The sequence below is a fragment of the Myotis nattereri genome, assembly GCF_964212035.1.
Source record: "Myotis nattereri genome assembly, chromosome: 4".
Lineage (NCBI taxonomy): Eukaryota > Metazoa > Chordata > Mammalia > Chiroptera > Vespertilionidae > Myotis > Myotis nattereri.
Window position 1 is genome coordinate 5,596,428 of NC_138079.1, and position 27,213 is coordinate 5,623,640.

At 42.4% G+C, this 27,213-nt stretch overlaps 1 protein-coding gene across 2 annotated transcripts in view; it reads right to left on the bottom strand.

Moving 5' to 3' along the window:
- The window catches only part of RANBP3L (RAN binding protein 3 like), a 40,455-nt gene extending 20,932 nt beyond the window's left edge, over positions 1 to 19,523 (bottom strand). Inside the window, exons 1-4 of one of the 2 annotated variants that reach the window (XR_013995960.1) lie at positions 18,981 to 19,523; positions 3,342 to 3,400; positions 2,228 to 2,267; positions 964 to 1,041 (exon numbers count right to left, since the gene is read on the bottom strand). Coding sequence is in view for 1 of the 2 variants with exons in the window: in XM_081090552.1 (XP_080946678.1) it covers positions 964 to 1,041; positions 2,228 to 2,267; positions 3,342 to 3,400; positions 18,981 to 19,182 (379 nt within the window). In the remaining variant the exon portion in view is untranslated. The remainder of the gene's footprint in view (positions 1 to 963; positions 1,042 to 2,227; positions 2,268 to 3,341; positions 3,401 to 18,980) is intronic. The other variant, XM_081090552.1, reaches the window with a different exon arrangement.
- Positions 19,524 to 27,213: the final 7,690 nt, after the last annotated feature.

Here is a 27,213-nt window from a genome sequence, read left to right on the forward strand (position 1 = left end):
TTGTATATCTTGTATATACAACTATATGTATTATAAACCATATACATGGAAAATAATAAGTAAAATAAAGCAAATTCTTTTATAGGGCTGCCGTATACAGTATATTGCTAACATAAACATGAAATCCTAAAAAAAAATCATCAAGTTCAAACTTTCTGCCGAAAATAAACAGATATATTGTCTGGCTTTGTAAAGTTCTTAAGGTATTCTTCTGTTCATACTTCGTTAAGACCTCTACTTTGTTTGCCACTAAAATGTCAGTATTTTATAGCAGCTGAGAAAGAAAGATCATCATTAAGGAGAATGGATTTGGAAAGGTCAGCGTGACAGGCTCAAAGTTCTAGAAACTCTTTGAGGCTCACCGTGTTTAAGATACTCTATCAGGCATGACGATGATCTCAAGGCACTTACAGTGGAGGAGACAGACATAGCATAAACAGCTGTATTACAAGGCAGAGAGCAATGCAATCAACGGAGTGCGTTGAGTGTAGAAGAGAGGCAAACGAAGTCACTGATTATTCAGAACACAGCACTATATGATGACGTTCTTAGAACAAAGTGTCTTTTTAAAAGGTGGACATCTTTTATTTAAGTAGGTGGTTGCTTACGAGAAAATGGCTGTTTTCCCTACAAAAACTAATACATGCTTAAGGCAGAAACTTTGTAAACATCGCAAAATACAAAGAGGGAGCTAAAAAACCAAACCACTCATAATCCCATTACCTGAAATAACCATTTCTAACATTGTGGCTTCCGTCCTTTCAGTCTTTTTTCAATGTTGACCAATTGAATGCACTCACCGTATGGTTATATGAAAACAATCTGCTATTTTCATATAACCATATATTATAAGCACTATCCAGTGGGTAGACTTTTAAAAATTATCCATTTGAAAATTTCTTAGAAATTTTATACTCAGACTAAATGTAACAGAGAAACACTCACAGTCTACACTATACCTACCTCCTTGGGACTGAGAATCTGTAGTTTGCAAAGAAAAAGATGAAGACCGTATGCGCTTTCTTGAAAAACCATTACATTCTGCAAGAAATTCAATGTGAAGGATAAAATTGCTTGCAATAACAAATTATCCTCAACCGATGATATGGGGGACAAATAGAATTTCCTTTTGTCTATACAAATTATCATTGGGTAACACATTAACTTCTGAAGCACAATTTTAAATATTGGGGTTAATAGCTAGGTGATTATGAACTGATAGTCATATCAACAGTTGTGAAACTATCAGACACAAGTAGTTTCAGCAAGAAATTGCATATGAATTCCGAGATTGTATGGAGAATGTTTTGGGTACGTGGAAACAAAGGCAGTAGAGAATCATGGGATTTTAGAGTTGTGAACGTCACTGATTTCAGGGACCCTCACGTCATCTCTCAAAACAATAGCCAATCTACTTTCTTGTTTGTTTCTTTGTTTTTAATTTTATTTTAATTTGAAAATATTTTCAAATTTACAGAAAAGTTGTAAAAATAGTACAAAGGATTCTCATATGCCCTTCAATCAGTTTCAGCAGCTGTAAACGTTTTGCCTCATTTGATTTATCATTCTCGATTTACATACATATTTTGCTGAATCACTTCAGATTAAACTGTGTGTTTTATGTCCCTTTCACCTAAATATTTCAATGTTCATTATTTTAGAATAAGAAAATCTCTCATATTATCCCAGTATGATGATCAACTGCAAGAAATTTAACATAACATACAATATTCTGAACTAACCCACCAACCATTATTTTGTCCATTGACTAATAATGTACTTTGTAACATTTTCCACCCAGTGCAGGATTCAGCCCAGAATCATAGACTGCATTTGATTGTCACAAGTCGTCTATCTCCTTTAATCTGAATTTTCTCCTCAGGCTTTCTTTGTTTCGAAGAATTTATTTCTCATGTTTTAATAATTTTTTTTTTCATTTTGAGTTTTTAATGCAGTTTGAACTACATTTTCCTGTTGAAATCTTTTTAAATTAAATTTATTGGGATAGCATCACTTAATAACATGATATAAAGTTCCAGTGTGCCATTTTATAATATGACATCTGTATACCCTATTCTGTGTGAGCACATAACACTTTCATGTTTAAACACAAGAAAAACCATCAAGTTTTACATAGTCTGTGCCACATGCTAAAATGCTTGTGCCTGCTTACTAGTATGTTCTTTGTCTAAAGGTTGATTTTGAAATACAAGATTTAAATCGTTACCAGGTTCCGCTGCTTCATGCAGGGTCTCTTCAGCAGGCCTCTGGAAGGAAAGGAAGCTGCCAGTGAGAGTTTTCACACCAGACTTCTCCCCTGTCGCTTTCTAAGAGAATTCTCCACAGCCAGGTCTCTTGAGCGAGGCCAGGACACAGCTGCTCACCGTTAGTCATGAACATGCATTCAAGAGCGAGCCAGTCCAGCAGAGCGGGTCCACTTTCCAGTGACTGCAGAACCCCTGGGAGCTTCTGAAACTCCTACTTAGGATTCTGAATGGCTAACCTGGGCTGGGGCCCGTGAATCTGGTTTTTCAACAAGGGCTTGGGGGGTTAAGATTTCTTTAGTTAACTTTGGGGGTAGTGATGTACAGTGGGGCCTTGACTTACGAGTGTCCCGACTAACGAGTTTTTCGAGATACGAGCCATCTCTCGGCCGATTTTTTGCTTTGAGCTGCGAGCTAAAATTCGGGTTATGAGCCAGCTTCAGATACCCCACCGCTAGTTGGCGCAGCGAACGTCACAGTGAACGCCACAACATCAGCCCCGCATCATGTGTCTCACTCGTTCACAATTGATTTGACATACGAGTAATTTGAGTTACAAGCTCCGTCACAGAACGAATTAAACTCGTAAGTCAAGGCCCCACTGTACATTACCTGCGTAAGAATGAATAACAAGGAAATAGTAAGATAAAGTGAGAATACTACTAGTAATCGTATTGTTTGTCTTTTGAAGCAACTATGATGCTGATAAAAAAGACAGGGTTCTTCAGATCCCTTTTTAAATCAAATATCGCAGTTTACAACTTATTTAATACTCCGTGTCAGGCTGGATTGGAGGAGCCTTAGCCCTTCTGATCTCTTTCAGTCCCTCCCACCCAAGTCACTCGAAAAATGTATAATTTAGTGGAGATTCAAGACAAGGTCACTGGCTTCCCATTGCAGCTAAATTGCTGTCGGTAAATCCCTACTATATAAATATTCTGGAGGCACTACTCTGTAAGTGAAGAATAAGAAAATAAACTTATTCAGCAGGGATATATCGTTTAGTGTAGCTAGCTTCTTTCAATATAATTTTCTTTGTCAAAGTAAAAATCAAACAAAAAAGTCACTTCATCTTACCTTAAAAGATTGCTCTCTCTTTTCAAAAACAAATATTGGTTGAGCAATGACAGATTTTTCTGTAAAACAAAAAGAACAGAAAAGAAATAAAACCATATTTTGACATTTCTAATGCCAACTAAAAATATTTGAAGATTTTGTTTATTTATTTGTATTTTCTTTCTGCCTTTGAGTAAAATCCAAACTGTTTTACATGGATGCTATAAATGGAATATTTATAAATAATTTTAATAGTTAATTACAGAAATAAATACTTGGGGGAAAGTGACAGTAAATATATTTCCACAAATAGAGTGATCATCCCATTAAAAGAACATGTGTTAAGGGTTTAAGAAAAACAAAATATAATTCCCCGCCTTCAGAATCCCACCAAGACAGAGTGATTAACACCTATACTTTTAGAATAAAAAGTTTCAAGGGGTGAAAAACCTCATTTGATAATAGAACTCCTCCTTGGATCAGATCTGAAGGTATAGATGTACTGCATTCCAGCTTTAAAAATGATCTAGAAATAATCCATATGTCCTTGACTAGAGTAGTCATATACTAAGAAATGCTTTCAATATTTAGACTAAGAATCAGTGTTCGTGTTATAAAGCAGCTAAAGTTTGTCATCAGCCGTACCAACCTTACTAATCTTTTATATTTTCCTATCTTAGGTAGGACAAAGGGAGAAACTCACTGACTCTACGGTATAAATGGGTGATCACTGCCTTAAATATCAGCACTCCAGCATTCTAAGGGAAAATTACATGGTTCTTAAGAGCTTGGGGTCTGGAGTTAGGAGGGCATGTGTTCGAATACAAGTTTCACTACTAACTGGCTTTAGGAAACTGACTATGTCTGTACCCATTTCCTCATCTGAAAAAAGAAAGATTATGACAGTACTTACCTAACAGTTTATGTGAAGATTAAATGGATTTTTAGATCTAATTATTAGATTTTAATAAAACAAACAAAAAAGAATAGTAAACATGTGGCATGCCACCAACCCCCATTTGGAAACTCATAACCAACATGGCTAACTGATGACACACTTTCTTGAGGAGCCCAAATATGAGCTCAGAACTTTGCTCCCGATAGGTTTCCAGAAGCCATTACCAACATTCCGTGCTGCCATACAGGCTGAGGTCACCTGGCACCCCTAGGCTGCATAAATCACCTCTAGCCGGGGCGTTTCAAGGAACTACCACACCTTTCAGATGCCAGAAAGGGTTCTCCAGCTCCCCACAATGTTCTCCATGAGAGAGTGTCACAAACTCCGCCAGACGACCCTTTGCTGAGCTCCTGTGGCCACGTGAAGCTGGATGCCTTCTTTCAGCCCAATGACGTACACTACTCACTTCTTATGCAAGTGCTACTGCCCTGGCCGCCTTGGGAGCCAAGTGAGCCCCAGCACAAAACATGCAATAGTACACTGGCAATCCCATCCACATTAGACTATAGCTCAAGCCTTTGCTCTTTCTCCAACAAGCTCCTTCCCAGCAGTTACTTTAGATGTAAGAAAGGAGCTCCCTAGTGACTTTGAAAGGAAACTGTCTTTGTGGATGTGCAGGGGAATACTTATGAATCCCAGCAATGAATGGGTCTTTTCTCAACTGGACTTGGATAGTCATTCTTAAAATAGCATGACTTGGCCTCAGCCAAGACAAACTACATCACTTTCCTTCTATCAAAACATTCAGCTAAACACGGGCAAAAGCGATCTTTAATGGCAGCATTAAGGAGGAAATCCCACAGGGTTACTCGCAGCCTGGAAGGCATATGGTAAAGTAAGAAGGCCCCTTTTATTAGTTAATTCAACAAATATTTATTGCACATCTTTTGTGTGCCAGCCACTGTGTTAGGACCCAGGCACACATTGTCTGATTGAAGGTACATTAGCCTCAGGCAGCCGCCTACTCAGCCTGACATGGCCCAGCACATTAGTTAGAAAGCAGATAATCTCCTACCCTCCACTTCCATCTAAACTTTCTCCCTCTCTCCCACGCATTTATCTGGGCTCCAAGACAAAGACAAAGTAAGCACTGATCCAGCCACTGGGTTCATACCAGCTTTCGCACCTGACCCAGTAGGAAAACCCTATATAATAAAAGGCTAATATGCAAATTGTCCCCTCGGGAGTTTGACCAACCTGGAGTTCAACTGCTCGCTATGATGTGAACTGACCACCAGGGGACAGCACAGAATGAAGGAAGGCCAGCAGCTGGCAGCTGGGGGAAGGAAGGCCCCAGTCAGCTGTTGGGGCTGATTGCCAGCCAGGCCTAGGGACACTACCCATGCACCGGGCCTCTAGTTTGAAAATAAAAGCAAGGTCCTTGAAATTATATTTTTAAAATTTTATCCTTTATTATTTATAATGTATTTATTATTCAAGCCATTTACCTAACAAATATGTAGTGATGGATGACTGTGTATGAGATAGTTTGCAAGGTGAGAGAGAGGACAGTGGTACAAGAGGAGGCCAAAGACCAGGTTGGAGCTTTGGGAAGCCTGGTAGGCTGAGCCAGGAGTTCTGTTTTCATTCAAAGGAAAAATGGGGAGCCAGTAAGAGATTTTACTCTGTGGAGTAAAAGGTGATTCACTGGGATATGCATTTGTTTTTTTAAGATCACTCTGCCTGCTGTGTGGAAAGGGGGCCAGAGGAGGAAGGACTGAGAGAGAGGAAATAATTAAGAGGCTAGGCTAAATTCCAGAAGAGACCTGGCTAGGTTGCTCTTTGCTTCTTTGATCATCTTGCATCTCTGATGTTTTGAGGCAAATGGAATAATTAAAAATTTAAAATACAGTCTTCTGTTAAAAGGAATGAAGATGAAAGAATGGGGAGGAGAAACTTAAAAACTTAAGGATTAATTTTGATGTTTTGCCTGTTTTAAGGTTCATATAACATTTAATGATTCCCAATATTCATGGTTGTTTTCTAAACTACTTCATTATGAGAAGAAAGATGTTCACTTATCCCACACATATATTTAAGTACCTGTTATATACAAGAAAGGACACAGTGAACTATTGATATAACTCAACCTCAGTTCCCCTGTCATTCTGCCCCACAATGGAAGCAACCAGTGGGCAAAGAGCTTTTATCCATCATGGTGTCTACTTTAATTAATCACTTTGTGGGTTAAATATGCTTTCTACCATATTTACAGATGCTTACTTACTAGTACAGGTGGAGAAACCAAGGCTCTAAGGCAGGGGTCCTCAAACTACGGCCCGCGGGCCACATGCAAATACAAATATTGTATTTGTTACCGTTTTGTTTTGTTTTGTTTTGTTTTACTTCAAAATAAGATATGTGCAGTATGCATAGGAATTTGTTCATGGTTTTTTTTAAACTATAGTCCGGCCCTCCAACGGTCTGAGGGACAGGGAACTGGCCCCCTGTTTATAAAGTTTGAGGAGCCCTGCGCTAAGGGATTTGTTCAAAGTCATGCCACTAGTAAGTGGCAAAACCATTCATTAAACCCAGGCCCCTCCTACAAATTACTGATTTTAACTCCCACCTGTCATACTGCGATATCTGATACAACCTCACCTGTAAAATATCATGTTCTACATGTATAATATGTACATTGTTGCCACCAAGAAAAGAGAGAGCAAAGGAAGGGGCAAGGAGGAGACTGCTGGTTTTTCCCAAAAAAACCCTTGTAGAACCATTTGATCCTTCAAACCATATGAATAAGTAGAACTAATATACTTTTTAAAAATAATCCCTTCCTACTATAGTGTCAGACACCCATAATTAAAGGACAAATCTCAAGCTCCTTGCCCAAAATAGACTTCTTCTTGAATTGCACCACCTAGCAGGCAGGCATCCACTATCTTCTTTCTTGGCAGATTCCAGAACGATGGAAATATCTATCTATATAAAAGCCTAAGTGACAGAATGACTGAACGACTGAACTATTGATTGACCGGTTGCTATGATGCACATTGACCACCAGGAGGCAGACGCTCAATGCAGGAGCTGCCTCCTGGTGGTCAGTGTGTTACTACAGCCAACCTCCCATGGCCAGCCAACCTCCTGCAGTCCCTCGCCCCAGACTGAGCAAGACGGCCCCATTGGCTCTGATCTTTGGCCAGGCTGAGGGACCCCACCCAAGCACGAGTTCGTACACTGGGCCTCTAGTATGGAAATAAAGGTGAGAACAAGATGGAGTCACTGAGTTTGGAATGCATGTTTGAGAGGCATCTCATGTTCTTGCTCTTCACCTTTATTGCAAGTACTCCTCCAAGCCTCCAGACAAGAATTCAGCTAGAAACTTATGCAGATATGTAATAACTTAGTTCTTCAGGATTCTAAAGTGTGAATAGTAAATATAAATTTCCTTTTCCCCCTGTTCCACAATTTCCCCCAAATCTGGGGTGGGTGGTAAGGTCTTGTCCCTCCTCTATTTCATTGGCACTCAGTCTCTGATAAACAAACCAATTTCATCGAGGAAAGTAACTGGAAAGTTTTCTTGAGGAATCATCTCAATGGAGGAGGTTTGAATGGATCTACTGAACCAAAAGCAGATCCAGAAGAGGAGGCGGGGACTGAGAACAGACCCTATGGCTCAGATATGAGCATGTGAGAGCCCCTAGTCGAGTTGCCTCTTCAAACCTTTTTGGAATAAAGCAGAATATCCATCTACCTATTTCTCTCTATCCATCCGTCTCCCACATAGACATATATATCTCTCTCTCTATCCAGACATCTACACCCATATGCACATGTACATATACATACATGCATACACACATAGCACTCTGTCAGACTGCAGGTTGCACAGGAGACACTGGATAAAAGCGAGGTACCCTGCCCTCGCTCATTGATCGGCTGCCTCCTGCACTGTCCCCAGTCCTATGTCATATGCCGACACCCTGTGACTCCCGTCGGCTGGAAGAAATGCCTCATTGCTCCACAGAGGTCTTTCTCGTTCCTTTCACTCATCACTTTATTCTTACCCCTAGCTTTCTTCTCACTTCCCCTGAGCTCCCGTTCTCTTATTCTTTCGTTTGTTTGTTTTAAATATCAGGATGTTTCTGAATTCAGGCTATGGCCCATAAATAGCTGTAGAGATCCTTGCTCTCAAAGTGTAGTCCAGACAGACCAGCAGCACTGACTGGGAGCTTGCTAGAAATGCAGAGTCCTAGGCCCCGCCCAGACCTGCTGATTCAGAAGCTGCATTTACAGGCTCCCAGGGGACTTGCATACATATCTGAGAAGCAACCCCAGGTTTCTTTCCACTGAGACCAGGATTAGGAAGATGGCAGTGGAGACTCTTGGGGTTAGTGACTAAACCTCCAGATGTTATTAATGAGAAACTATGGTGATTATGACTCAATGAAAAGTGAAGTCAAGGGCTACTCTGAAGACTTAAAAAGAAATACCTGTAGGAAAGATGTTGAAATAATATAGAAGTTGATATTGAAATCAATCATTCAGATATTCTGTGAAGCCACAAATGATTTCCTCTCTAATGCAAAAGTTTTTATAATATGTCTGAAATCTGACTTTTCAAAAATGTTTAGCAAATATCTCTGCTTGTGATTATTAAATGCTAGTTAAAATGGTCATTCCTGCGAAGCAAACACATGGCCTGGAAACCTAAACTACATAAAAAACATTTGTTGTAGAACTCAGATTCTTTTTTTTTTTTATGCAAAACACAGACTTTATTTTTGTATTATTATTTCTTTATTATTATTATTATTATTATTATTATTATTATTAGTTAAGGTATTACAAATGTGTCCTCATCCCCCCCATTAACCCCCAACCTCCCCCCCGCCCCCCGCCCCGCACACTCATGCTCCCATCCCCCTGTTGTCCATGTCCATTGGTTTGGCTTATAAGTCAGATTCTTTAACAAGAACTTGAAGCACTAACGTCCCAACTGTAAATGATATCTTCTGTAGAAAATACCGACACATCACAGCAGGTGAGGAGACACGAAGTTCCTGAATCACAGTCTTGATTTTTTGAAAAAAGGACAAATATCAAAACTAGATGAACATGTTCTAAGACAGTTTTAAGAAAGGGCAAAGTGTAGCCCAGAAAATATAAAAGGAATCCGGGTCAATTCATGAAGGAAGCACAAACATGAAACGTTCTGTACTTGGTTCTCACCAATACGGAGGAACTCTGTCAAAATGCAAGAGAAAGGAAATAAACAACAAATTACCCACCAAAATATAAGAAGGATTTCTTTACAGAAAGAGGAGGTAGGGCCACACAGTGACAGGATTAACTGTGAAGGGACCATCTTGATGCTAGTTTATGGGACACTCTGTACCGACCAGAAGGTGAAATAACTAGCACCCTGGAGGGAAGCAGGCGGTTCGCACAGGAAGTTTCCAGGCCGCCTCACAAAGCCCCAGTTCAACTCGAGACACAAGATGAATGGAGCCTGCTGGGCTGTTTCCAGGCCTGGCCATCCCTGTGTAAGCTCTAAGCAGTTTGTGTACAAGCGTGTTGTAAAAAACACATGTGAAGTAAAAGGGGAAAAACACTCGACCTTTTTAATCCAATTCTAAATTTTTTGCACTGCTTTAAGTTTTCATTGGAAATGAAATGAACTGCCAATTCTAAGAAATCTGGCATTTCTAGGGTTTTTTTTGTGTACAGAGAAACAGCAACCGGACTATCAATCCCCAGAGGGAAAGTAGGGGAGGGTGGGGGTAAGGGGAAGAGATCAACCAAAGGACTTGTATGCATGCATATAAGCCAAACCAATGGACACGGACAACAGGGGGCTGAGAGCATGAGTTGCAGTGGGGGGGGGGGGGGAGCTTGGGTGTTAATGGGGGGATGAGAACACATTTGTAATAACCTTAACCAATAAAGAAATTTATAAAAAAAAATACATATAGTTTTATTGATTTCAGAGAGGAAGGGAGAGGAAGAGAGAGAGAGAAACATCAATGATTAGAGAGAATCATTGATCGGCTGCCTCCTGCACGCTCCGCAATGGGAATCAAGCCCACAACCCAGTAATGTGCCCTGACCGGGAATTGAACCGTGACCTCCTGGTTCATAGGTAGATGCTCAACCGCTGAGCCATGCCGGCCAGGGAGACATTTCTAGTTTTGATTCCAGGTCTGGACCAGCCTGGTAGAGCTGTGACCCAGGCTGCGGGAGTTGTCCTGAACCTTGGTTTTGCCATCTGTAAACACTGCAAGGTGCTTCACTTCCTCTTGCCATTTTCTCTTCATATTCTGATTCTAAAGAAGTTTGTTCGAGAATGTCCGCAGGCCAATGACATGATGAGTCTAGCAATTGAAGATTTCCTTATCAATTTTTTCCAGCCCCAGGCAAAAATAGCTCAAAAGAATGTGTTCCTTTGGACAGAGCGTATCCATTTCTCCATAAGCTGAAGGTCTTACTAGGTCTGTCCATAAACGCAACTGTTGTGTGCTTCTGTGGCAGTCACTTGCAATCTGGGATTACTGGACTATGTTCAGTGGCAGCACTTGTGGGCTCCCTGGCTGCTGGAAAGAGTGTTTATGCTCTTTCTCTATAGTTTCCTTCATTCATGCGCACAGGGTAATAAAGATGTGCTTGGTCAAGTTGGGACCATTTATTTCATTTGCCAGCATGTATAAATCACACAGTTTCCCCTCGAATGACCTGCAATGTGAAAATGCTCCCACATAGTGGACGTGCTGGAGGAGGAGGACACCGATGCATCGTCTAGGTCTCAGGGCACACTGAAGACCACAGTGTGCATGCACCTACTGAGCGGGTGCAGCACAGGTTTAAGATGATCTCAGAGTCAAGCTGAAGTCATTGCCTTGTGTTTTCATACTGCTGACATTAAGGAGGTAGTTTTGACACGAAATATCATGTTAGACAGAATTAGACCAATCTTCACAAAGACCATTCCCAGGGCAGTGTGGCCCAAGCAGAGCTTTGTGTCCTGAACTCCGAAACATGGAAGCCCTTCCTCTTCGGTGAAGAAGCGCACGGTCTGCAGGTCCTTCCTAGGTTCCCAGGACACGGGCGAGAGGGAGGGGCTTGACTGCAGCGGCTCCCAATTCCACGTCTCCTTTGTCCTGAGCCTTTGAGCGAGCGGGAGAACAGGCTCCTGGCTTTCCCATTTCCACAGGAGAAAGTGGATGCTGCTCCACTGAGAACAAGACCTGGGAGGCGAACGCAGGAAGGAAGGCGAGAGCGGCACCCAAGGCCGGAACCTGGACCGCATTCTCCTCCTGGGACCAGGCAGAAGCTGGTAGCCTGGCTTTCATCTCCACCGAGGAGCCCTGCTGGGCCCGGGGCCAGACTGCAGCAGGAACGCCCTGTGCCCGTGCGGGTGGTTCTGCGCCCACACGAGTATCGCATTGATGTAGAACCAGTCTGGGAGAAGTCAAGGCCAGGGAGCAACTCGTCAACCTCACCAGAAACATCTGTCCAGCAGGCTGAAGAAAATTACAGGAGAAAAACGTTGACTTCTTATCCAATGGATAATCTCATATGACTTGAAAAATCCTCAAGAAAACTGAACACAATCCTTTCTGTTTATTCATTTCCTTTCTTTCCGGCTTTCATGATCGTTGAAGTGTTATAAGTCAAGAAGAAAGGAGGAGAGGAGATGCTGTAACAATGCGAAGTCTTCTTTTTAAAGAGTTTGTTTTTTGTTGTGGGAAGATATGCCTAACATGAAATTTAGCATTTTAAATGTATAGTTCAGTGACATTAGTATATTCACATTGATGTGTTAATTACTGCCACCATTCATTTCGAGAACTTTTCATCATCCCAAACTGAAACCCTGTGCCCATTAAACACTACTAATTCCAGTAACACTCCCTCAGCTCTTGGGGACCACTAATCTACTTTCTGACAGTCCTGGGTACCTCATCTGGGTGGAATCATGCAATATTTGTCTTTGGGTGTCTGACTTATTTAACTTAGCATAAAGTTTTCAAGGACCATCCATGCTGTAGTATGTATCAGAATTTCATTCCTTGTTAAGGTTGAATAATATTCTATTGAATGTATATACCATATGTTGGACCTTTTATTATTAAAAATCAGCTTTTCCTCATTTGCTTCCTCCTCCTTTCTTTGCTTTCATTTGGCCCCATATTTCTCTCTAACACCACCTTTCTTGCCTTCCTACACATTCTTCCTCTCTCCACTCTTCCCTTTCTCTTTTCCTCCTCCCTTATATACTAGTCATTTTCTTTACATGATTACTATTAGGATCATTATACACCAAGTAAATCTTCTTTTATAAGTATTTTAAAATGAGGAGAAACTCAAGGTTATCTAGTTTTAATTTTCAAAGAACATTTAAAATATTTTTAATCGTGATGGCCCTTCTGCCATACAATTCTTAGGTAGATGTAGATGGCCGTGTAGTCCGAGATTTCTGCATTAACTACTAACTTCTCTACTCTGTGTAAGGTTTCAAATATGTAAAATCAGCTGCACTGTGTGATCTGTGAAGCCCTAACATTCAGGGACTTATGAATAACAGTCACTTGGATGAACTTTTGGGGAAGAAAATATTGATTTATTTAGTAAACATTATTTGCCTGCTGTGAGCAAAGTAATGGACAGTAACAATATTGCGAGTTTAAGCCTCAACATGTGAGAAACGTTTACAAAGCTAGAAGGAAGTTTGGCTCCTCTATTATGGTGAGTTTGTGTTTTTGAAGATTTGTTTTTTTTTTCTTTTTTTGTCATTAAATTTAAGGCTAGTTGTTTTCTACAAGTCCCTCTAAACCTATTTTGTTTCAATCCACTATCAAGACAATCTGATTAATTTTAGCTTATTCAATTTTCAAAAAGAAAAAAAAAATAGCAAGTAACACCAGAGCTGGAATCCGTACTTGAGAATGAAGCACCTTATAATAACATTGGTCTTGTTACTCAAACAAAGCCTCATCATCTATATTGCTAGTATGTGTCTGACCCATGCCCCACTTACAAAAACTTACATATACATGAATTTTTATCCGTAACTTAATTTCTTTGCAGACAACTCAAGTTTCACACAGCCAACCCCAGATTTAAATGGTCTCTTTCCAACGTTCAAAGACTTTCTCTTTATTCTTTTCTCTCTAGAAGGCAACATCCCTCCTTGTTACAAATTACTACCTCTTTTCTCACAAGAGAGGATACCAATGACTGAAATCAGATATCACATAGGTCTGAAGTATGGTTTTCCATCTAGGAGGATCCCTACTCCACAGCGATGATCAAGTTATTGCGCTGTAGTTGCTGGAGGTCTGGTGCTTTGGTGTTTTTTTTTGGTTTTTTTTTTGATCTGCTGATAGAAGAGAATTTGTGCCCTGGGAGCCTAGAGTCCTTTTAGGACCTGAGGACCATCCTACAGTGATACGGGGCACTCACAAAATCTCGTTCTTTTCCCTCCTATTTGAATGTATAGGTCAGGTCCCATCTCCTCAGCTCCAATTTAACCCCTGTCCTCCTCCTGGCTCAACTCCCAGATGCCCATTTTACATTCTTTTGGTGTTGCTTTAGTCAGTACCAAAAGACATCTTCAGATTATCATCCCTTCTTGGAAGTCCAGCTCTTACCCCTATGGCATCTGGCTTGTTTACTATCATCTACAGAGGGTGAGCTATCTGGTCATCGGGTAGAAGAGGAGTTAATGATTTAAAATAATAGTAGGGCCAGCACTTTAAGGAGAGTCCTTAGTTTAAATAAAAAGGTGATTTATAATAATGACTATTATTTAGTTCCTTTTGAATCTGAAGTTAGGGATACTGCTTGTTCCCTTTGTTAAAACCAAGCCATCTCTCCAAGGCCACACCAGCCCAGTTCCAAAAGTGCTTCATTGCTATCTTTCACACTCCATGCATCGTAAGAGATGTAGTCTGGGTGGTTATTTAAATGTCAATGAAGACGGCTAGCCCAGGAAGCAGGCCACTCGCTCTGGGCTGCTGTTTGCATTTATACAGTTTCATTTTCACACCTATTTTTTTTAAGCGTCAAATACACCCTTTTGGGAGACAGTAGGATGTGGTTAGTAGTTTGTATGGAAATGAACTGGTAACTTTAATAACAACACATTTTTAAATGACTGAACCACAAATTAAATTCAATGATCAGCCACTCAGGCCCTTTATAGGTGCTTAGCTGAGCATGTATTTTGTGCCTCCCTCAGAAGCAATGAACATGGGTTAAAAGCACAGGCTCTGGTGTCAGGTTTCTAGGGTTAGGATCCTGGCTCAGCTGTGAGGTACTGACGTTATCTACATCATGGGGCTGGTGTAAAAAAAAATGAGCTAACACATGAAAAGTGCTTAAGTGTCTGACATAGGACAAACTGCTTTGTAAGTGTGATTTGTTTGTAAGTGACATGTTAGCACTGTGGTGTGGTCATGGTGTAAACCCGGTTTGCTGCTCTCAAAGAACTTGTACAACACAGAGGCGGAGACATCACCAACATGAATGAAATAATTATAGGCAAACCATAGAATCATAGTTCTGCAAGGGATCTTATAGGTCTCCCAGTGGAACCTACTATGCAAGTTGTCTAGAGCATCCTCAATAGATGGCCTTTCACAACACAGCATGTCAGCAGGCTGACATGGATGCTATTGCTGGAGCATACCAGCCCATGGTGTGTGTGTTACACGTGTGCCAGGATCTTGGTCCTTCTTCCCATAGGGTCAACCTCCTGTCTTTATCCCCAAAGTGCGTACACATTTGAGTTCAAGTCTGAGGTCACGTAATTTAGTAATTCCTTCCTTCCTACTACTGGGTAGTTTTCCAGTGTATGAGTAGACTACAAGTTTCTCATCCATTTTTTACCTGCTTACATATATTTGGGTTGTTTGCATATTGGCACTCATAGGAATGAAATTGCTGTGAGCATTCTTGTGCAACTTTTTGTGGACTTATCATCTTCATTTCTCTTGGGAAAATACCTAAGAATGGAATTGCTATATCATAGGATAGGTATGGATTTAACTACATAAGAAACTGTGAAGGTCTTTTCCAAAGCAGTCACACCACTTCACAAGAATGAATAGGAGTTCTGGTTGTTCCACTTTCTTCTCAACAAATAATATCATCGGTATTTTAAATTTTAGCTATTCTAGTGGCTGTGAAGTGGTATTTCACAGTAGTTTTTATTTTTCATTTCCCTACTAACTAATTAGGTTGAGCATTTTTTATGTGCTTCAATTGGCCATTTGTATATCTTCTTTTTGAAGTATCTGCCAGATCATTATAGATGTAATATCAGATAGATGTTATAGATAAATGGATTTAAAATGTCACGGAAGAAGCTATAAGACAGCAATGAGTGGGGAGAGGAGCCTACTGGACTTCTGTTCTCAACTGATGTAGCATCTGCTACCATAGAGGTAACGCCGTGTGGACCAGAAACCTCAGCTGAGGTGGCTTAGTTCAACTTTCATACCCAGCATCTGACACAGTGCTTTGCACAGTCATCGTCCCGATAACTGCTATAGAATAAGTGACTTTTATCTAGAGGAATACCCAAACGTACTTTTTTTATGAGTGACGAGGTAGAAAGAATTAAATACTTCAGTTAACATAAAACACTTCAGCATACAGTATGAAGGGTTGGAAAAGATGTGTGTGTTGCTGTGGCTGGTAGCTCAGTTTGTTAGAGAGTTGTCTTGATATACTGACTGAGGTTGTGGGTTCGACCTCTGGTCAGGACACATACAAGAATCAACCAATGAATGCATAAATAAGTGGAGCGACAAGTCACTGTATCTCTCTCTCTCTCTCTCTTTTCTCTCTCTCTCTCTCTCTCCCCTCCTTCTCCTCGCTTTAAAAATCAATAAAAATTTATTAAAATTTAATTTAAAAAGAAAAGAAAGAATGCATGTGTTGAACCTGGTCACGCCTCTGAAGAATTAAATGTCAATTAATCGTGGTCTTTATGCTAAATAAAAGAGCTGGAACCTTGGGCTGGTTGCGGAGAGGGCAGAATGCCTCAGTGAATGAATCCAAGCTAGACCACAGTCTGAAACATACAGCTTTGTTTCCTTGGACTTTTCTGAACTTTGCATAATAGCAAGGTTTGAATATAGCTTAGAGGAAAAATCAGAGCCCCTGCACCGAATGAATATTTTTAAACTCCAAGACCGTAACTGGAACACCATTCAGCAGCCTAGCAAACACTGCCCAGGTTCACTTGTCAACTCAGGTGTCTGGGCGGCATTTGTTGGAACAGCCAGCTGTCAGTCTGGATTGCATTCGTGCGCTTCACAACTCTACAGCTTGTGGTTGATGTGGGCAGGCATTTCGAGACTCGGCTGTGGAAGAAGATGGCTGCTTTTAAACATCCTAGACCAGTGGTCAGCAAACTCATTAATCAACCGAGCCAAATGTCAACAGTACTTCTTCAAAATAGACTCGCCCAGGATGAAAACCGACTTCTGCGCATGGGCCACGAAGTTTCAATCACACTGTACGTGTGTGCCTGCACGTGGTATTTTGTGGAAGAGCCACACTCAAGGAGCCAAAGAGCTGAATGTGGCTCGCGAGCTGCAGTTTGCTGACCACTGTCCTAGGCCAAAGCTGCAGTCTGAGAAAGGAGACAGACTTTCAGTCTTGTTGGTGTTTTGGGAAGAATGCCATCATAACGATATTTCCAGGCTGCTCTGAATATGGCCAGTAAGGGAGAACCTGTCAAGACAGCCTGCCTTCAATTAAAACAGCAGTGGGATCCTATTTTCTACTTGTAAAGTTGGGAAAGAGCTTTTTAAGCAATACCCGGTTTCCTGCGAATCTATTCCTACACAGCTGATCGGAGGGCCATTTGGCCAAAAAACCACACACAAAAAAGCAAAACGTTAAAACTATGCATATTCTTTGACCCCGCAATTTCACCTCTAAGAATGTATCCCACGAAAATAAGTTTATCTCTGCAATGATTTATCCATTAGTTTATATTAGACACAGTGTTGTTTGTAAGAGTAAAAAAATAGTAATCGATGAACTATCTAACAGTAGGGAATTGCCCAAAGGAATTCTGCTACATCCATAGGAAGGAATAGTATACAACTGTTACAAATAAGGTGGTCGGAGAATATATGAAGATGTGGGCATTTGTTATGACCTATTTTAAGTTAGAAAGCAGTTTACAGAGCACCATGTACAAAGTCTATTTTTGTTTAAAAATCACACAATAGAATAATCTAAACATGTGCATAGAAGAAAAGGCTAGAAGACTATACATTCAAATGTTAATAGCAACCATCTTTGGGTGGTCATTTTTATGGATGATTCTTACCACCCTCTTTATGCTCCCCCCCCCCCCCCAGGAAGTCTTATATAACAAATATTACACCAGCAGTTGGGGGAAGGCAGCTCTAAATATTTCAAGCAAAACGAGCAGCACACAAGAACCCTGTGCTGAATTTGGGTTGCCTACTGACAGGGGAGCTAGGACGTTTTAGTTCTGTGCTCAAACCCAGACACATGCCAGGACTTTATGCTCCAAAGCAGTTAGTTCAAAATGATTCACACGAACCCTGATGGCAGCGAACGGTCTTACGAGTTTTCTCTGTTTTCATTTAACATGAAGTATTTCCTACCCACGCTACGCTAAGCCTGGTACAGCATCAGCCCACATTCAGGGAGGCGGCCTGACACGGTCACACAAATGCTAGCACACAGACGCTACCTTGGGAAGAGGGGCGTTTCAGTCCGTTCGCCTACACTCCCCATGTCACTGAAATCCCAAGCTGTGTCTATGGAAGAAGAAATAGAGAGCTTGTAGCCTAGACTGATCCATAGCCAGATCCATCACAGGTCACTGAGGAGAAGCTATAGATGTCTGGGGGAAATCCTTCATCTGGGGGCGGAGGGGGGGATGATGTCATCTGTGACAGCACCCGGACTTTTCCAGTGTCCTTTGCTGTCCCGGACGGAATGGATGGGCGGGATCATCCCATCTGTTCATGTCAATCGCCTGCCATGGACTGATCCAGCTGGCAGGACAGTGGACTTGAAACTTTAAAAAGCCCGAGGGCGAGGATGGCTGCGAGGTAGCGGGCTTAGTCTGAGCGAGTGCCCACGGGGTGAAACGCGACCCTTTGCTCTGCCCGACTCCAGCTGTTCCTGGACCGTGAAGGGAAAGAGTCAAGAATATATTTCATTTGCCCACAAAGGAATATGGCAGAGAGCCAGACAAAATTAAGCTTAAACTCGAAGTTAGAAGTGCACGACTAGTAGGACAGGGAGAGAGTCCCAGGCTAACTCACAGCCACTCTCAGCAGCCCCCCCCCTCCCCCGCCCCCCCGTCCCCCCCCTCCCCCCCCCCCCCCCCCCCCCGTCCCCTGCAGCGGATCCAGTCTGGCCCGCTTGGGTGCTTTCAATGACACAACATCGGGCAAACTCCAGAAGAATGGCAGCGGCCAGATGTTTAGACGCATGAGCTCCAGAATGACAGCTCCAAGGAATGTGCGTGTCTACAGTCTCCCAGAGTCCCTTAAACACCAACAGTGAGTCCAGGTTAACCCACCCTATGCATCCCTGTTAGGACTATTCTCAGGGTTTAAAAATACAAGATTGCCAAGCATTTTACAACCAGAGATTCCCAGGCACTTCTCCAACCCCCCCTCCCCCGCCCCCTTTCAGGAATCCAATGGCCTGGAGCTCACAGAACCCACAACTCATCAACCTGCCGGGCTCACCTCGCTGCTGCGGGTCCTCGGGGAGCCTCAGCCTGCAGGTGTGCAAACCGCGCAGCAGGTGGCTGCCGCCTCCTCTTGGCACAGCAGACATGGTCCCGGCGGTATCACCACGGCTCCAGGGTCTCTGGGGCATCTCCTTCCCCGGGCCAGTCACCCCGAAGCACAGAGGGACGCGCGGATCCCGTCCTCGCGTGTAAACCATGTACTTCTCTAATACATTCCCAAGTGTTTCCTGGTCGTGATTCTGAAAATAAGCATTCCCCGCTGTGACTGCCCCCACAGAAAAAGATGCTGGTGCACTTGGATAAAAACACAAAGTTCTTCTTTCATTTCAGAGCATATTGAAAAGTTTCCCCCTTCAAGTGTAAAAGCCTACACAGTAACTGTTTCCAACAGATGACAGTCTGGGCCGTTTGGACTCCCTCTGCTGACATGAAATCTAATGCCCCGCGTATAGAGAGGGCTGCTAGAGTAATTACACACAAGCAGAAAGAAGTGCAGCCGAGTTAAGTCAAGTGATTTCTGAGCCTGGTCGGAGTTACCCTCTGGGACAGCAGACAGGGAAGGGTTCTTAAGGGAGGCTGGGAGGAGGAGGAGCCGTGGGCTGGCTGATTAGCATAAAGACGCAGGCAAGACCTGGCAGTGGAGCTGCTGTGAATAACAGTGACCGAAGCAGGGATTCTAAAAAGATGCCCTGACATGACAGTACTCACACACCTGACTTCTGCCGCTTTGTTTGGAATGAAAACAAAAGCTCGACAAAGGGGCTTCTGCGGCCTGGAGATTCGTTTGTACATGCGAGATCTGAAGGGTGGAAGGGGAACTAATAATGAGCTCATGGAAATGTACTGCTGAGACTCCGTTTCTGTAAACAGCCTCCAGTCTTCAGAGATGGGCAGTCATAGAGCAGACCAACTGCCAAGGTAACTATTTGGAGTTCTGGAAGAAAAATAAGCACACAAAACATTATCTTTCCAGAAATCTAGCTCTGTTCGCCCTAAGATTCTCTATTGGTACTTCTAGGTCATAAGACAAAGCTGTTTCCTGTGTGTGTGTGTGTGTGTGTGTGCACTGAAAAAGCATATATCTCATTGAAATACTAAAAGTAGTTCATATTTCATTGAAATAATAGCGGATTCATTAATGTTTTAAAATAATCCCAAACACCTTTCCTTTAACTTGGGAGCTTGCGACCTCTGAAGTTCTAGTGAAGGCTGGTAGACCCTGCCCTTCGAGATTCACGGCTCTTTGTAGATTCAGAAAGGAGGTGGTGGGCAGGAATAAAGGAGAAAGGCCACACTGTTTAGCCTTCATGTCTGGATCCTGCAGTTTCCTCTGCATCTTTGGAAGTTGGTGCTGAACGTGACACCCTAACTAGAAATGTGCTGCCTAATCTGATGCGGCGGGGGGGGGCATCCTCATTTGACTCTGAGGCGTTAACCATTTCCCAGGTATACTCTGAGCTATGAGAACTCTTATGAAATATGTGATTGCTCTTCCATAAATTTTTTAATGATTTATTAAACTGCTTTTATTATTTAACCAGAGGCCTGATGCATGAAATTCATGCACTTGGGGGGGTCCCTCAGGCCGGCCTGCACCCTCTCGTAGTCCGGGACTCTTCGCTCCTTAGTGCCCGCCTGCTCACTGCTCCTTATCACTTGGCTCGCTGCTCCTTGGTGCTGCTGGAGGTGGGAGAGACTCTAGCCACCACAGCTGTGCTTGCCAGCTGTGAGCCTGGCTTCTGGCTAAGCAGTGCTCCCCTGGTGGGAACACACTGACCACCAGGGAGCAGCTCCTATGTTGAGCATCTGCTCCCTGGTGGTCAGTACATGTCATCATGACCATGCGTTCTGCTGTTTGGTCAATTTGCATATTAGCCTTTTATTATATAGGATGGTCTCTCTATAGCAGCGTTAGGCCCCTCACAGTGTAACAGGCTGTAGACGTCCATGGCTCCTTTGAAAGAGATTCCATGACTAGAGAACCATGGCTTCTGCTTCCAGTGGCTGGGATTGAGCTCCTGTGTCACAGCGATCCTGGTGGAAGGCCGAGGCCCCTTCTCCCTGAATGGGATCCAGCTATCAATATTCTGTCCAATTGTGGGCCTCGCTAATGAGCCTACTACAATGCAGGTAAAGCAAACAACCCACCAAGCTGTAAGCCAGCCCTTGAGAGAAAGGGATTAAAATGTTCTATGAGAATTTTTATATACACATGTGAATTGGTAGAGAGAATACCACCATAAGCCTCGTGCACCCATCACTTGGATTTAATCATCGACTCGAGGGACAATGTGGTTTCGAATCTGTGTTTCATCACAGTCACTTTCCCCTCCCTTCACCCTTGGCATTAAAGCATCCCAGACATCATTACATTCTCAATACGTATTTCTAAAACTCAAGGACTTTGAAAAACAGGACCATGCTAAAACTGTCATCTTTTAAATCCTTGATGATTCCTTAATGCTATTAATTATCCAGGTGGTGTTATTTTTCAGATGCCTCACAATTTTTTTTTTAAGTTTTACTTTTTGTTCAAATTGGAATCCAAAGGTCCACACATTGTACCTGGTTGATCTTTCTCTTAAGTCTTTTTCACTCTGTACATTCCTCTCTGAAAAAAATGTTGCATAAGGATTAGTATCTACATGTACCCTAATTTGTGTCTGATTTTCCAGAGACACCCACTTTTCTCTCTCACCCATGGATGTAAAGCTAGTGGGAAAGGGAGCAAATGGAATGGAACAGACCACAGAGGCTAAAGCAGCCAGCGTCTGGCACTCCTGTCACTGCACCGTGTGGCCTGGAACCAGGTGGAACCATCTCGGGGTTGTGTCTTCCTTTGTCAAATGAAACCCATGTTTGGTAAGCAATGAGAGAAGTTACTCAACACTCATTCTATGAATGTGAAGACCTGGGAAAGGAGAGACTATTCTGCTTTGTCATTGGCTAAAGACTGAGGAGAAAGAAATAGATTTAAAACTAAAAATCTAAGTAAGATTTGGGAGTGTATTTGAAAATCTAGGTCCTCAATTCTCAAATCTGGACTCACCTGGGGAACATAGTAAAGACAGAGATTCCTGAGACACCACTGCACAGTCTGAGGCCTGAACTATATACATTCTCTCTTTTTAAAACTTAACTCTCCCTCCCCTCAGATTTATCGATATGTAATTGACACATAATATTGAGTAAGTTTCAGGTGCAGTGTGTATTTGACACATTCACATTGCAAGATGATCACCACCATAGCATTCACTACCCTCCCCATCCATCACATGGACCATTTCATTTTGTGGTGAGGATGTCTAAGATCTACTGTTTTAGCAGCATCCGCGTATATGGCACAGCATTATTAGCTATAATCGCCATCCTATACAGTCAAGCCCCAAACTTGTTAACCTTGTAACTGGAAGTTTGTACACTTTGGCCAATAACTCCCCATTTCTCCCACCTTCCAATCCCTGGTAACTACCACTCTCCTCTGTTTCTCTAATTTTGACTTTTTTAGGTGGAATATATATTTAAATATATTTTCATTGATTTCAGAGAGAAAGGGAGAGGGGGAGAGAGAGAAACATCAATGAGGAGAGAAAATCATTGATCGGCTGCCTCCTGCACGCCCCCTACTGGGGATTGAGCCTGCAACCCAGGCATGTGCGGTTGACTGGAGTCGAAACTGAGACCCTTCAGTCTGCAGGCCGATGCTCTATCCACTGAGTCAAACCGGCTAGGGCCTATATATTTTTTAAGTCCTCTTGTCAAGGTAAACAAGTATAACCTGCTCAAACAGATCTGGTTTGCTCCCCTATTTCATTCATTCCACCTTCCTAAAGCAGTTCCCAGTGTCGCCACGTCAGGGCATAGAGAGGCTTCCAGGGGAGGCTTGCTGCCCAGTCCCTCCATGTCCCACGGTTGTGCATCCCTGAGTCATCCCTGGACAGTGGCCCTGTGACTGAATCAAGGAGACTGCTGAGGTCTTACCCGCATGTTGAGTCACACTTCTGCTCTGGGAATCAGCTCGTGTAGCAGAAAGCAATATGTTACAAGAGCCTATAAAATAACATCAGATGCATCAGCCACAGGAAGTATCAGCTACAATAAGCCATGGCCCTTCCTTTTCAGAAACACCACCAAGTTAGTAGTCCAGTGTGCACAGTGTCCTGTGCTTCTCGCTTATAAATAAAAGCAAGAAGTCGGACAGCAGAAGGTGAAGACTGGTTGTGTTAAGAAACAAGTGAATAATATTTTGGCATTTTTACTTGCAATTTGACTCCAAATTAATTAGCATCCTATTAAAGCCAAGCTTCTTCCCTTATCAACTCTGTGATGCCAAAGAGATTGCACTGGTTTCCTCGGTCGGGTTCTTCCTTCTCTCCCACGTTCCCTCTGCGATTTGTAAAACACGGAGACGCAATGGTTCTATTAGAGACTGTTCTGCCGGGACAGCTGCTCTGTGGCAGCACAGCATCACATGCGTACTGATCTGAGGGGCCGCTATCAGAATCGCTGCCTTGATCTTTAATTTGGTACAGCAGACCAACATTTTGGTCTTGGGTCTCAGAAATATTGCCTCACTCCATAAACTTTGGCCGTTCAAACTCATGTTGGCCCTTTCTTGCAGATGAGCCGCAGGTTTGACGGCCACAGGGCTCCCGCAGGCCAGCAGTGTCCCGGGTCAGCTAGTAAAATAGCCTCACAAGTTAACCCCTGTCTTCTCATCCAACGCCCAGGAGAATGGTCAGCTAGTAAAATAGCCTCACTAGTTAACCCCTGTCTTCTCAGCCAATGCCCAGGAGAATGGAGGCTTGTACTTGCAATATCAGAAAATGATGACCTGTACCTGAGACCGTAGGAAAGTCACTGATTGTTCTCCCATGGGTAACATTTGATCATGGCTGTGTGCAAGCAGTTAATCTCCGCAGCTTTACATTTTTCTATCTTTATTGGAGCCTTTTGGCCAAAATGAAAACAGGACCAAATAAAACCAAAGGTCAGAAAAATGTGGAGTTTATTTTGTTTGTTTTAAGTGGCAAGGAAACCCAGAGTCCAGTGGTTCTGTTTCCATAATGTCCGCCATCTGGGTAGGATCAAATGATGCTAAAGAGCCTGAATTTCACCTAAAAGTGTTTGACGTACAAGGCATCAGGGTCAATGGGTTTGCAGCAGAACTGAACACTGAAGGTAAATACTTATTAACTGGGATCATTTCCAAAGCAAAGCAAATTAACTTGCACCTGATCAAACTTTTGTAACTTGAGCTGAATTTGCACTTGCAGGAATAAAATAATAACCAAACTACATTTCTCCTTTTCTACTTCCCTCATATCTTCTTCTTTCAGTAGTTCCTTCCTCTGCCCTTCCTCCCTCCTTCCCTCACTTCCTTCCTCCCTCCCTTCCTTTCTTCCTCTCTCTCTCCTTCGCTCCCTTCTCTCTCTCTCTCTCTCTCTCTCTCTCTCTCTCTCTCTCTCTCTCTCATTTTCTTTTACGTTAATTAGGTGGAGTATAATGTAATTTTGATACATTAAAAATGAAATTGTTCTATATATGGAATTGCCTTCAAAATAATTTGGGTGAGGAAGATGCGGAGGGTATAGATGAAATAAGATTCACCACAGATCAGTAATTATTAAACTTGAGTGATGAGTACATGGAATTTATTATAGGTTCATGTCTACTTTTACATATATATTTAACTTTCCATGCTAAAATGTTTTGAAATAGAATTACTTTTAATGAATCTAATTGAAAAGATAACAAGGAATCGGCAATGTGCTAGACTTAGTAGGATGTGGAGAAACTCTTCAAATTTCCTATTTTATTACTTTTTACTTCATATATTATAACATATAGAGAAGGCGAGAAAATGTGAACAGTAACAATGTATTCGTGGGGCAGTACCTGAATGCAATGTATAAACAAACAGAGCAACTGCACTGAGGCAGGCTCTCAAACACCTGCTGTGGGCAGGCGTGACCGCCAGGTGAGACTTGTGGTGATGAGGAAGGGACTGATGCAGCCGTGGGCAAACTACGGCCCGCGGGCCGGATCCGGCCCGTTTGAAATGAATAAAACTAAAAAAAAAAAAAAGACCGTACCCTTTTATGTAATGATGATTACTTTGAATTTATATTAGTTCACACAAACACTCCATCCATGCTTTTGTTCCGGCCCTCTGGTCCAGTTTAAGAACCCATTGTGGCCCTCGAGTCAAAAAGTTTGCCCACCCCTGGACTGATGTCAGGATGGCACACTTTTTTGAAAGAACCAAGCAGACATTTTACTTATTACCTCTGAACTCTACAGAGGTTCCCTTCTATACCATATTTCTAAAACTGCATTACTATTTTATTATTTCTAGTTCTAAAAATACAATTAGGTGTGTCTTCGTTTATGCTGCTGTAACAAAGTACCATAGGCCGAGTGGCTCATAAGCAGCAGAAATTTACTTCTCACAGTCCTGGAGGCGGGGACCTGAGATCAGGGGGCCAGCGTGGGTGGGGTTCTGGTGAGGGTCCTCGCCTGGTTTGCAGCTGCTGACTTCTCACTGTGTTCTCACATGGCGGAAAGAGGTGAGGAGCTCCCTGGGGTCCCTTTTACAAGGGCACTAATTCCATTCATGAGGGCTCCCTCCTCGTGACCTGATCACCTCTCAAAGGCCCCACTTCCTAATGCCACCAGATTTTGAACCTATGAATTTGGGGGACACAAACATTCAGTCCACAACAGGTTGTATTTTCAAGGATGAAAGCGAGTTTTTAATCCAGCTCCTTGGTGGGCCATTGAAGAACCAAGTATCGATGAGCTCTCTGTGTCCCCACATGTATGACTTCAGAGGCCTGCCCTCAATATTGAATAAACATCAACTACCTTCTTATTGCAGAACTACAACCACTTCTTGCCCCCCAACCCACAGATCTGTGATCACGTCTTGCCTCCCACCCCCACCCCAGTACTATACCTTATTTCCCTGACATTCCTAACTGGCATTTGAGGACCAGGTTTTGGAGTTCAGACATTGTTCTACAGCTTCCAAAAATAACCAGAGTACCCAGTGGGCTGCAGTGGGAAACCCTAGAACAGCCGGGGGCTCCTTGACCAGTTACATCAGCAGCAGGGCCACTCGCACTGTCTCAGGGTCCAGAGGGGTGACCATCTGAGAGTGGCACAGGGTAAATCAAGAAAGAATCAACCTTCCACTTCTGATCCTTTGAATTATTTCTCACTTAGTAAGAGCTTGAAGTTCGCTCAGGAACTCTGAAATCTAGATTTAAATGTTATTGGCACAATTAGATAAAACTAATTTTATCTAATTAGTATGTTTTTCTGCTCCTCTTCCCTGTATATTACACATATTAGCTACATCAGCAAACATATACTTCTTCATTGTCACCTTTTCAAAATAAGCCTGTATAAAGCGTTAATCTTAAATAGAAATTTAAAGAAGGCAAAAGAGAAAAGGTATTTTTAAATTACTTATCAGAAAGACTAATCAAAATAATAGGCTGAGCATAGGCTTCCAAATCTATTCAAATGTATGAAAGGTTGTACAGATATAAATAAAAATATGGACAATGTACTTTAGAAAGTTATGTATCTACCATCATTGGACAAAAACTTATGAAAACTTACAAGAAGATAAAAAGGAGATGGAATCTGAACAGTAAGAGTGAGGTAAGCCATAGTAAGGGAAGAAGTTTGGAATCAATAAATAGAGGCAGCATGGGCAAGCACCAGATATTAAGGGAAAAACACCTGGGGAACAGCAGTGTTTATCCACAGGATAAATCCCGACAAGTATCCTTTAAGAAAGTGAATTATCTGCTGGGAAAAGGCTTTTAGACAGAAATTAGAAAGAAAACGGAGCTGAAATGCCCTGTGACTACGTCCCTCCCACCTCCTAGATGGGAATTCGCATGGAGAGAGACTAGAGAGAAACCTGATTCGCTCAGGAAAGAAATACACAAGAGCCTTCCATAGCCAAAGTCAGGTCCTCTTTCGTGGTAACTGGAGGCTGTCTTCAGGCTGCCTGTCTGTTCTATATCCATGAGCCAAGTGAAGTCTGTCAACACAGCCAGGGCACTTACACAAACACACAGTCAACCATCGGGAGAAGCCTGCTTCCTGGGGGAAAGACCCACACAGCTGCGGAGGGAAATCATGCTAACTCCTCATACAAATGTTAACTCATAAATATGAATGGCAAATGCAAGATGATCAGATATTTGAGG